Source organism: Mustelus asterias, chromosome 1, assembly GCF_964213995.1.
Source record: "Mustelus asterias chromosome 1, sMusAst1.hap1.1, whole genome shotgun sequence".
Taxonomy (NCBI): Eukaryota; Metazoa; Chordata; class Chondrichthyes; order Carcharhiniformes; family Triakidae; genus Mustelus; species Mustelus asterias.
In genome coordinates this window covers 64,148,760-64,161,410 of record NC_135801.1, presented here as the reverse complement: position 1 = coordinate 64,161,410, position 12,651 = coordinate 64,148,760, and the positions used below count along the sequence as shown (strand labels likewise).

General features: G+C 42.9%; 1 protein-coding gene across 1 annotated transcript in view; it reads right to left on the bottom strand.

Annotated features, from left to right (window-relative positions):
• tll1 (tolloid-like 1) overlaps nt 1-12,651 on the bottom strand; it is a 308,946-nt gene that overhangs the window by 122,327 nt on the left and 173,968 nt on the right. Inside the window, exon 7 of the mRNA XM_078212332.1 lies at nt 1,580-1,685. Coding sequence (XP_078068458.1) covers nt 1,580-1,685 — 106 coding nt within the window. The remainder of the gene's footprint in view (nt 1-1,579; nt 1,686-12,651) is intronic.

The window sequence follows — 12,651 nt, the reverse complement described above, 5'->3', positions numbered from 1 at the left end:
TTTCAGCAAACTCAGCACAGGTGTGGAATACAGAGATATTAGAATGCACAGCAGCAGAAAAAGAAATTCCAAAAAGATGCCCACTTGGCTAGGCCGGAATTTACGAAAGCTAACACACCTATTTATTAAACCTGGAAGGTCGGGGAACAATGTAGGCTTTGTTTTTGACCTATATCATGTAAAGTTTAAAATAACTAATCAGGAAATCAGTTCTATAGCACTGTTAGACATAGATTTTATGAGTTTGTGCTCCTGGAGTACAACTTTGTACGATAGCAGTGCATATTGAGTATAGAGGTCAATGCATCCCATAATTTTCTATCAATTCGTTTAATAGACAGAAGAAACTCAGGCAAAGTCTCATTCCCAAATTCCTGCTCTGCATTCCTTAGCCTGCAAAGCTCGCTACTGGCAGTGCTATTTTGTAAATTCTGGACATCAATCTTTGCATATTTGAGCTCTGCCATTCCACTCCAAATGATCTTCCATTAATAAATTTCAGTAAGCAAATACTGAAGGCATTGATTCAGTATGCAAATACAGTGAGTGTGGTGGATCTTAGGAGTAGTTAGCTGATTTAACTCAGTCAGCACTGGACACTTTATATTTGGCTTCTGTGTTGTCAATTGCCGGGGGGGGGGGGGCGGGGGGGGTAGAAAACATGCCCTTTTCAGCATGAATCATTGAATGAAAAGCAGAAATAAATTTTACCATTCCAAGTTTAGGAGTACGGAAATTAAATATGTGCTGAGTTGGGTGTGAAGTCACCCAACTCAGCACACATCAGGAATATGGATTGTTGGTAACTACACACTCCTCCTGCTCCAACTTCATCTGTTCTTGATATATTTTACACATTCCAAATTGTTTTGGCCCTGTAAAATGGCTCCATGTTGAAGCTGTCCTGTCTGACCGAGGACCTCCCAAGTATGTTATTTGGTTTCAGAAAACTTTAACCCTGTAGTTAATAAAAATTCTTTGAAGTCAATTAGCCATTCTAGTCTCCTGATCTCCTACGCAATCACCATTAGTTTAAAGTACAACTTCAGGGGAAGGTAGTGGTGCAGTGGTATTTTCACTAGACTAGCAATTCAGAGACCCAAAGTAATGCTTTAGGGATCTAGATTTCATTCCCACCACAAAGTAAAATTGAATTCAATAAATATCCAGAATTAAAAGTCTAATGATGACCATGAGTTGACTGTCACAAAAACCCATGTGCTTCACTAACGCCCTTCAGGGAAGGAAATCTGCCTTCTTGCATAGTCTAGCCAACATGCAACTCCAGATCCACAATAATGTGGTTTGACTCTTAAATGCTCTCAGAAATGGCCTAGCAAGCCGCTGAGTTCAAGGGTAATCAGTGGTGGGCAATAAATGCTGGTCCAGCCATCAGTGCCAACATCCCATGAATGATTTTTTTTTTAATTAGTAAGGGTGGACCGAATAATGAATAATTTCACTGTGCAGTATGGGGAGCAGAGCTCCAAAATAGCATTAAGCCAGAAATAAAATTTTCATTATACTCTACCAGCTGACAAAATGTAAAAGTCAAAGAGATGTAACCTTAGACTCCAACCTTGAGAAGGTGTTCCTAGCATAGTGCATAATACTGTCAAAGTCATACGCTTCCCCGAGGGAGTTCACTTCACCAGGTTCCATCTTGAGGAAGTTGTATTCCTGGCCTGCTTGCAGTAAGAAAAAAAGACAGTGGTTAGTCATGGATCAACGTTGGTGATTACTGCCCACAAAATTCTGAAACTGCTGCTGCAAAGACATCAAATTGCAATGTTCCCATTCCACTGCCAAGTTGTATCTGGTTTGCTGAATAACAAAACCTTCTCCTAAACAATCGACTTCGGAAAAAGTATTCCAGATCTGAATACAATTCTACTTCCAGCATTGTACAATGGTTGTGTATTTAAGTCATTTGAGTCAACCTTAATTGAATATAATTCTTGATCCAAGCATAACACTGCAAGAAGCAAATTCTTCTGGCTCGGGCTAGAATTGAATAGCACTCAATAATCACCAATGTCAGGCTCTGAAAGAACCTTGGATGGTACACTGCAGCACTTTATTCACTTTTAGGTACACTAAATTCACAATTCATAAATAATTCTAGAATTCACCATTTTCTGAGGTAAAAATTGGTTCTCATTCTTCCTGGTTTCCGGGTGGAAAACAAAGCAAAAAGAACCAATTTCAGAATGGGTGGGGAACCAGGAAGCCCAATCTTTGCCTTCATTATGAATGTCTACATATTGCCCCAGGCAGATTTTCAGACATCCCTAGTGGCCACTTACAAGTATCAAATCCCATACAAATGTAAATGATGGATTGAATGTCGGGTTTATGCCCTTTTGCAGAAATTATTTTGGATTAAACAGGAGTCAGGGCTGCTCCTCGTGTGACAATGAAACAAGTGTGATGGTTTAATCAGAAACTACCATCAAAAGATAAATTTTGAATAAAAACATATTTTAACATGCCTGTAGCACCGGTGGGAGCAGAGAGTTTCCTTAGCTCCACAGCAACCTAATAACCAACCTTTCCATTGCTGCTCCACCCTCAAATCTCAATCTTATCCTTGGGCTACTGCCAATGAAGCAAGTTCCCCAACATTTGTTTTCTGCAAATAGATAAACACCTCTGGAGGTGCAACAGGTGGCAACTTCTTGTCTAATTAACATTAATGAGGCTAAGGGCACAATTTTAAGCCAAGCTTATGCTTCCCAGATGGCGTTGTATATAGCATTGGTTTCAAGCATGAAAACAGGCCTAATAGAATTCCAGCCCCCTTGCAAACTCACAATGGCTGAAAAATAATGATTCACAGCTGGGATCATGCATCTTTTGATGTATTGCACTGTTGTCTCTGTCTGGTTGCTGTTCTTAAGTTGTGGAATTGCAAAGCACTGTGAACTTTGTCCAATGCTCTTACTAAGTTAATAGTTGCCATATTAAGAGTGAAGCTAGATTTCCTTGATGAACTGTTAGGTAAAAGCACCATCCGGTGCACTAAAACTTCACCTGAAATCCCAGATTCAGTCACATTTATGCTTTAAGTTTTCTAATTTCAGCAGTAACAATTGGGGTGCTGAACTTCACAAGTGAGCTAAAAGATAGTGAATTTCAACTAAGCTCTTGATCACTATTCAATTAACTGTGATGACTGTATAGTGAAGGCAGGATCAAGTTTGGCTGCACTGCCTTTAACAGTTGAATAGTCCACAAGTATTCGATGTGTATATACGGTCATGTCCCAGTATGTTATGAACTTGCGGTCAGTACTTTCATAATTTGAAACTGGACAAACATACTATTAAAATGACTGCTGCAAATTGTGATCTTTGGCATTTGATCTTCAGACAGTCCTAAGACTCAAATGAATGCCCATTTCAAATATGGACATTATAAGCCATCTGGGAAATTCACACATCCTTTTGTTTAAGGATGGACTAACACAAAAGGATTATAGAAATCTAGCCAACCTGACTCTCTCTTTCACTCTGAACAAAAGGACCATTGAAACTCAGTGGGTGGAATTTTCTCGTCCCACCCACGACGGGAATCATAACAGATGGGACAAGACCATACAAAGGTCCATTGACCTAGGCTGAATTTGGTCTTGGGGCAAGCGAAGTCAGAAAATCCTGCCCAATGTGTGTAAGGCAGATGGGAAAGGATCCCATCAACCATCAGCGGCATGGTAGCACAGTGGTTAGCACCGCTGCTTCACAGCTCCAGGGTCCCGGGTTCGATTCCCGGCTCGGGTCACTGTTTGTGTGGAGTTTGCACATTCTCCTCGTGTCTGCGTGGGTTTCCTCCGGGTGCTCCGGTTTCCTCCCACAGTCCAAAGATGTGCGGGTTAGGTTGATTGGCCAGGTTAAAAAAAATTGCCCCTTAGAGTCCTGAGATGCGTAGGTTAGAGGGATTAGCAGGTAAATATGTGGGGGGAGGGCCTAGGTGGGATTGTGGTTGGTGCAGACTCGATGGGCCGAATGGCCTCCTTCTGCATTGTAGGGTTTCTATGAACCTTTGTTAAGAAACCCGAAGGTCACATGGACTTAAACCTTTGGCACATGTGCTGGCCAGGAGTAGGCTGCATGTGCACAATTTGGCAACTTTATGTTCTTCAGGCCCAACAGAGACCCTGCAAGCCTGTGCATTGAGAGAAAAGAAGGAGGGTGCAAAATCCCAGGTCAAATGACCAGGTGCAAAGTGCCATAACCAACAAGCATCCCAGAGAGACACAAGGGAGGGGAACAGGGAGCGGTCCTGAAAAGTAGAGAGAGGACAGGAAGAGGTCTCAAAAGGAAGTCCCAGGTAAGGGACAAAGACAGGGACAGAAACAGGTCCTAATTAAGTTCAGTTAAGCAAAAGCAGAGAAACTGGCCCTTAGTTAATTGAAGGACAGAGGGGAGCAGACTTCAATTAAAGATGGCTCATGAGAAGCCCTGATAATTGAAGAGGGCCACTGGGGCAGATGTGTCTCTTTGGAGCAGTAGTGTTCTGCTTGGCATGGCTGACGATCTGTAATTTGGCTCTTTGCTATATATTTGCAAATCCAGTGGAACGGAATTGTGGGAAATTAGATTGAAACCCTGGAGGTGGGCAGTTGTTGATGCCATCCTAGTTTGCTAATTGAAGCGGACTTAAGGGAATTCCATGAAAATCCAGGGAGGCAGCTGAAGGCTGGTGACTGTGTGCTGCAGGACATTGGGGCAAAAGTATCCCTTTGGAGCACTAATGTTCTGTTTGGCATGGTCAAAGGGCTGAAATTGTGCATGTGTACTCAGGAATCCAGCGGAATGGAATCTCGGGAGATGAGATCGAAACCTTGTGAGACGGGGTTTTTGTTGAAGTCATCCGAGTTGGAGCAACATTTGGAGAGAATTACAAGGAATTTTCCACAAAGGTGAAGATTGGAACCCCTCATGAGAGAGACAAAGTTTCAGTGAGATTGGTTGGTTCAGAGTGTTTACTGACTTTTGGGTGGGTTCTTGGAGAAATCCATGGAATCTGTTTTGGTCACAATTTATATTTACCATGTAGTGTGATGTGTTTGACCAGAGTTTACGTGTTAATTCACATGTACCTCATACTTACCCAGAACATTAGGAGCATAAGATAGAGATTCTAAATTATCTTTCTGGCTTTGTATAGGAAGGTTTATTGTTGTTTTGTTAAAAACCTGTGACATCTTCTTCCTTTATTCACTGAATGAGTGTCTTAAATCGCAAATTTTGTCTACTTTAGATTATTGGCCCCTAACCAGATCTCATTAACAGCCTGGGGGGATCTGGCCAAGGATCATAACATCTTCAAATTTTCCCTCATTAAACTAGACAGGGTGAATCTCAAGGTATCAAACAACAAACAGGATCACTAGAATCACCAGCCTACGTTTGGAAAAATACTTTGAACTTGTGGAAAATCACACGATGAGGAAACAACTTTGTTGCTTGTTTTTAAAACCTTGCAGACAGAGAGTTCCACCAAATGCCATCAAACTAGCTGACAGTCATCCAAGAAGCCAAGGTAATAAACATCACTACTTTGAAAAAATGGGAGATCCTATCTGGGAGAAAGATTGCCCAACCTATTCACCTGAGAACAACCTCCTTGAAATTCAGCTGCAAGAAACCTCACAGCCTACTGAGAATCCCTCACTTTATAAGACTTTCACTTCAACTTTAAAGTATCGACTACATCTAACTACTGACCTGCCATGAAAGCAAATGAGATAATTATAAGTAGTAACAGTATATTACCTTCATCTTTACTGAATCTTTAAGCGTGTGAGCAAGGGTGAGATGAATGAGACCTTCTGTTTAATTCAGGATGTGTGTGAGGATAAATAACCTTTGCTTTTAAACTCAGATTTGCTGCTGAGGAGATCTAATTTAGGATCCACAATCTTGAGGGGAAAGAAACATAGCCTCTTACGTACAGACATACTGATCCCAAACAGCAAAGGGAAAACGTAAATTCTATCCGTGACAATATATCGACAAAGAAGCCACGTGAGTTAAGCACCAGAGAGTTACCAGCATATGCGACATGATATCCCAGAAACTGTCAGCAACTTCAAACAGAATTGGGGAAAGAAAGCCTTACATTAAAAATAAGAGGCAGCTGAAATCTTGAGATTCAATTCCAAAGTGGCATAACAGGGTTTAGGTCTCCCGGGGCTTATTTATAGTGCAATTCCACTTTAAACACATAATCCTGATCTAGGAATAAACTTACTCCCATTTATCAAATTTTCACTGTTCAGCAACAGCCAGTCCATTGTCAAATGCAATCTATAAATGTCAGCACAGCTTAAAACTCCAATTTGTTTTTATGTATAAGCTGAAGTTACTAGAGTAATTACTATTCCTACTTGCTTGGATTGCATCACTAAATACCTAACTAGGTTGGTCAGCTGTAGAAGGAGTTACACTGGCCCCTACATTAATGCACAGGTGGGTCCCATGTGGAGAGAGAGAATTTGAGTGTGCAATCGCCAGAAATAAACTTAGCAGGGGGGGGGTCCTCCACTTGAAATTTGATTGAATGTTTGCAATTTTAATTCTTGGTTTCAGTCCTCCAAAATACGTGGCGCGCACACCTAAATGACATGATCTCAATTTGATTAAAGCTCATGCAAAAATTGAATTTGGAGGAGATAGGAACATGGATTCATAAAGAGTGAGCATAGCACCCTGATTCAGTGATACTTCTCTCAACTTATTGCTGGGTGCAGCAGGAGCAGCTGGAAGATACTTTTTTCCATAAATGGAAGGAAGAATTCTGATGCTGTAACCAGGAAAGTATGGTTGGAGATGATAGAGGAGGTGAGCAGCAGGAATGTCATGGCCTGATCCTGGTGGGGGTGAAGGAAATAGTTCAATAACCTAAGAGAGTCAAGGAAAGTGAATTGACCAACATTCTGTGGTGATCATCCCACCCCTGATTTAACTGTCTTGCCAAGTGTTCTCCATCAAACCACTGCTCGTACATGCTTAAGTTTCCAGCATCCAACTTTCAGGATACTTAGAAAATCACAAGGTGATCAAGCAGAGCAATATGGCTTTGTAAAAGGGAAATTGGGTTCAACTAATCAATTAAAAGTTTCTGACAAAGTAACATTCAAGGTGGATGAAGGGGAAATTGATAGATGTCGTTTATTGGATTTTCAAAAGGCATTTGATAAGGTGTCACAACAAAGGTGTAGTGGTAATATATTAGCATGATAAAGGATTGGTTAGCTAACAGGAAGCAGAGAATTGGGATAAATGGATCTTTTTCAGATAGGCAAACTGTAATCGGTTGAGAACCACAAGGATCAGTGCTGGGTTCTCAACTTTTACGATCAGTATTGATGACTTGGAAGAAGGGACAGAATAAAAGGTAGCTAAATTTGATGACACCAAGATAGTAAGTTGCCAAGAGAAGGTCTGCAAAAGGATATAGACAGTTTAGGTGAGTAGAATAAAACATGGGTAAATGCAAACTTTTCCATTTTGGAAGGAAGAATAGAAAAGCAATATATTGGGCGAAATTCTCTGGCCTCCCCTTTTTCTCTCCAGTGGGAGGCAGCATGCTGTTTGCTGGATCCCACTGCTGTCAATGGGAATTCCCATTGGAGCCACCCCATGGTGCTGAGAACCCCATTGCAGGGGATGCGCTGCCGGTGAGGTGAGAGAATCCCACCTGCATGAACAGCCGGAGAGTTCCAGCCATTATTTAAATGGAATCATAGTGGTACTGAGGAGACTTAGTATGGAGATACAGCAAGTGATTAGGGAGGTAAATGAAATGTTGGCATTTATTGCAGCAGGAATGGAATCTAAAAGTGAGGATGTTTTACTGCAGCTGTACCTGCCTTGAGACCACATCAGGAGTACAGTATTGCAGTTTTGGTCTCTTTATTTGAAAAAGATATAATTGCTTTAGAAGCAGTTTAGAGAAGGTTCACTTGAATTATTCCTAGGATGAAGGCGTTGTCTTATGAAGAAAGGTTGACCAGGGTAAGCCTACACCCATTGAAGTTTCAGAAGAATGAGAGGCGATCTTATTGAAACACATGATGTTGAGGAGACTTAATAGGATGAATACTGGGAGGAAACTAGAACTTGGAGACATAGTTTAAGGGTCCCTTTCAAGACAGAGAGGAAGTTTTTTTTGCACTAGAAGCGTCAGTTGTGTGTGCAGTTCTCTTCCAAGAAGGTGGTGGAGTTGGGTCTTTAAATTTATTCAAGGTTGAATTAGATAGGTTTTTGCAGACAAGGAAATCAAGAGTTTTGGTCAGTAAAGAGAGATAATATCTTGGAGGGGCATCAAATTAAGCTTTGTGAGTAGAGCTTAGGAATAAAAAAGGGACAGTTACGTTGCTAGATGTTTATTATAGACCCCGAGATAGCAGGAAATTGAAGAGCAAATATGTGTGCAATTCACGGAGGAGTGTAAAAATAATGAGGGTAATTATATTAAGTCATTTCAACTTCCCCAACATTAATTGGGATAGCCATCGTGTTAAGGGCTCAGGTGGAGTAGAGTTTTTAAAACATATACAGGAAAACTTTTTAGGTCAATATGTAGAGGATCCAACAAGGGATGGCGCAGCGCTGGGCCTAATTCTGGGGAATGAAGCCGGATAGGTGGTTGGTGTGTTGGTGGGGGAGCATTTTGGTGATAGCTACCACAACATGGTTCAATTCAAATTTGCTATGGACAAAAATAGACAAGTTGCAGAAAAAGGTTTTGGATCAGGGGAGAGTAGATTTTAACAAAATAAGGCAGGATCTGGCCAAGGTAGACTGGAATGAGTTACTTGTGGGGAAATCTACAGAAGAGCACTGGGAGGGGGCATTTAGAGATGAAATGGGGAGGGTACAGGCCCAACATATTCCCTCTAGGGTAATAGGAAGGCGTAACAAACCAAAAGAACCATGGATGATCAGAGACATTCAGGATACAATCAGAAGGAAAAGAGAGGCTTTTAACAAGTATAAGGGGTGTAAGTCTGCGGAGGCATTAGTGGAGTTCAGAAAGTGCAGGATGGAGCTTAAGAGATATGAGAAAGCTCTGGCTGGTAAAAGTAGGGAAAATCTTAAGATATTCTATGAGTATATCAATGGGAAGAGGATAACCAGGGAAAGAGTAGGGCCCATTAGGGATCAAGGGGGCAATCTGTGGGTGGAGGCAGAGGACATTGGTAGGGTGTTAAATGAATATTTCACCTCTGTCTTCACCCATAAGAATGAGGAGGCAGTTATGGAACTTGGGGAGAGAGACTGAGAGGTTCTGGAGAAAACTATCATAGGGAATGACAAGCTACTGGAGGTATTGGCGGGCTTAAAAGTGGACAAATCTCCAGGTCCTGATGAATTGTGTTCTAGGCTGTTGTGGGAGGCAAGGGAAGAAATTGCAGGGGCTCTGACCCAAATGTTTATTTCCTCCCTGGCCACCGGGAAGGTCGATGGTATAGAGCTGGTGTATGAGGTGGTTGAGGAGTGTGAGAGAGGTGTGACGGCAAAGTCTCTCAGCGTAGTCTGTGTTATTAGGCTGACCACGACACCACACAGTCCTGCCACAGCAACCTCTGCAAGACGTGCCGGATCATTGACATGGATGCCATCATCTCATGTGAGAACACCATCCACCAGGTACACGGTACATACTCTTGCAACTCAGCCAACGTTGTCTACCTGATACGCTGCAGGAAAGGATGTCCCGAGGCATGGTACACTGGGGAGACCATGCAGACGCTACGACAATGGATGAATGAACACCGCTCGACAATCACCAGGCAAGAGTGTTCTCTTCCTGTTGGGGAACACTTCAGCGGTCATGGGCATTCGGCCTCTGATCTTCGGGTAAGCGTTCTCCAAGGCGGCCTTCACGACACACGACAACGCAGAGTCGCTGAACAGAAACTGATATCCAAGTTCCGCATACATGAGGACGGCCTCAACTGGGATCTTGGGTTCATGTCACACTATCTGTAACCCCCATGACTTGCCTGGGCTTGCAAAATCTCACCAACTGTCCTGGCTGGAGACAATACACATCTCTTTAACCTGTGCTTAACCCTCTCTCCACTCACATTGTCTATACCTTTAAGACTTGATTACCTGTAAAGACTCGCATTCCAACCATTATTTTGTAAATTGAGCTTGTGTCTTTATATGCCCTGGTGGTCAACAGAACTTCCACTTACCTGATGAAGGAGCAGCGCACCGAAAGCTAGTGCCTTGTGCTACCAAATAAGCCTGTTGGACTTTAACCTGGTATTGTGAGACCTCTTACCATGAAGGTGCCAGAGGACTGGAGAACAGCAAATATGGTCCCACTATTTAAGATCAGTTGTAGAGCCAAGCCAGGGAACTCTAGACCAGTAAGTCTCATGTCAGTGATTGGGAAACTACTGGAGAAGATTCTGAAGGAGAAAATCTATCTCCATTTGGAGAGACAAGGTTTGATCAGGGATAGTCAGAACGGTTTTGTCAGAGGGAGGTCATGCCTAACAAATTTGATGGACTTTTTTGTACATGTAACCATGTGTGTGGATGGGGGTAGTGTGGTTGATGTAGTTTACATGGATTTCAGCGAAGCCTTTGACAAAGTCCCACATGGGAGACTTATTAAGAAGGCAAATGCACATCGCCTACCAGGGTGATCTGATAAGTTGGGTTAGTTATTGGCTTAGCGGTAGGAGACAGAAGGTGATAATAGACGACTGCTTTAGTGACTGGAGGCCAGTGAACAGTGGCGTACCACAAGCATCCATGCTGGGCCCCTATTTTTTGTCATTTATATAAATGACATTGATGACTACGTTGGGGCGGGGGGGGGAGGGGGGGCGGGGGGGGGGGGGGGGGTAGGATCAGTAAATTTGCCGATGACACAAAGATTGGCTGGGTGGTTAACAGTGAGGTTGGGTGTCTTGGGTTACAGGAAGATAGAGGCAAGATGGTCAAATGGGCAGACAAGTGGCAGATGGAATTTAACCCTGAAAAGCGTGAGGTGATACACTTTTGGAAGGAGTAATTTGACAAGGAAGTATACTATGAAAGGTCTAACACTTGGAAGTTCTGAAGAACAAAGGAACCTTGGCGTGTTTGTCCATAGATCTCTGAAGGCAGAAAGGCAGGTTAATGGGGTGGTGAAAAAGGCATATGGCACACTCGCCTTTATCAATCAAAAGCAGAAAGGTCATGATGGAGTTGTATAGAACTTTGGTGAGGCCACAACTGGAGTACTGTGTGCAGTTCTGGTCACCACATTATAGAAAGGATGTGAACACGCTGGAAGGGGGGAAAAGGAGATTCACCAGGATGTTGCCTGGGATGGAACATTTAAGTTATAAAGAGAGGTTGGATAGGCTTGGGTTGTTTTTAGTGGAGCAGAGAAGACTGAGGGGCGATCTGATTGAGGTGTTCAAGATTATGAGGGGCATGGACAGGGTGGATAGGGAACAGCTGTTCCCCTTAGTTGAAGGGTCAGTTACGAGAGGACACAAGTTAAAAATGTGGGTTGAGAGGTTTAGGGGGGATTTGAGAAAATCTTTTTACCTCGAGGTGGTGACAATCTGGAATGCACTGCCTGGGAGGGTAGTGGAGGCGGGATGCCTCACATCCTTTAAAAATTACCTGGATGAGTACTTGGCACGCCATAACATTCAAAGCTATGGGCCAAGTGCTAGCAAGTGGGATTAGGTGGGGAGGTCAGGGCCTTTCATGCATCAGTGCAGACTCGATGAGCCGAAGGGCCTCTTCTGCACTGTAGTATTCTGTGATTTCTATTAAATGGTGGAGCGGGCTCAAAGAGCTTAGTGGCCTAATCCTGTCCCTAAGTCCTATGTTCCTATGCGAACCCATACCCATCTACCCATCACCCCATAGACTTGCATACCTCCGGTCCCAACCAATGTCTCTCTATCTATTCCCCATTGCTGCTCATACCTCTCTATGCCTCCCACATTCTCATGGCCCTTTTTAGCCCCTATACCAATTTAGTGTCAACATGCCAACCAAGGCCCTGACCAGCCTTCGTCCTTACCCCCTCCAAGCCAACACATCTGATATTCCTTGACAGCTCCATGACAGCTTCAACAACTCCATGGCAGTTCTGACAGCTCCATGACAGCTGTGACAGTTCCAATGAGCTTCTGCACAATCATGTTTACCTTTAGCAATAGCAAAGGATGTTTTAACATCTCAAAGGGTGCCATACCTCTCCCAAAGGATGCCCTGGGACCATATCCAAATGGGTACCCTGACAATTCAATTTAATTCATCAAGACCTCCTATTAACTGGTATAATCTGCACACTTCAAGTTTCATACTCCTGATCTATCAAAATCTTACTTCATTGGAGGCAGCAAGTGATTTAAATGGCCAGCTGCCTCCGTAAATCGCACATGCACAAATCCTAGTCTGTCTCTAATTCTGTCCCAATGAAAATAAGAAATGCTCTGTTCAGGGGTGGGACTTAGAATTTCTTGGGTTTTTGCCACAATGGAGAGCCTCTCTGTTGGCACAAGCCCAGATTTTCGCTACACCAGATAACCTCTCCGTCGAAAATCTGGGCCTATGACTCAAGGATTAAGAATTCCATTAGCCGCTTTAATAAGCCCGAAAGTATTTTATCATGCAA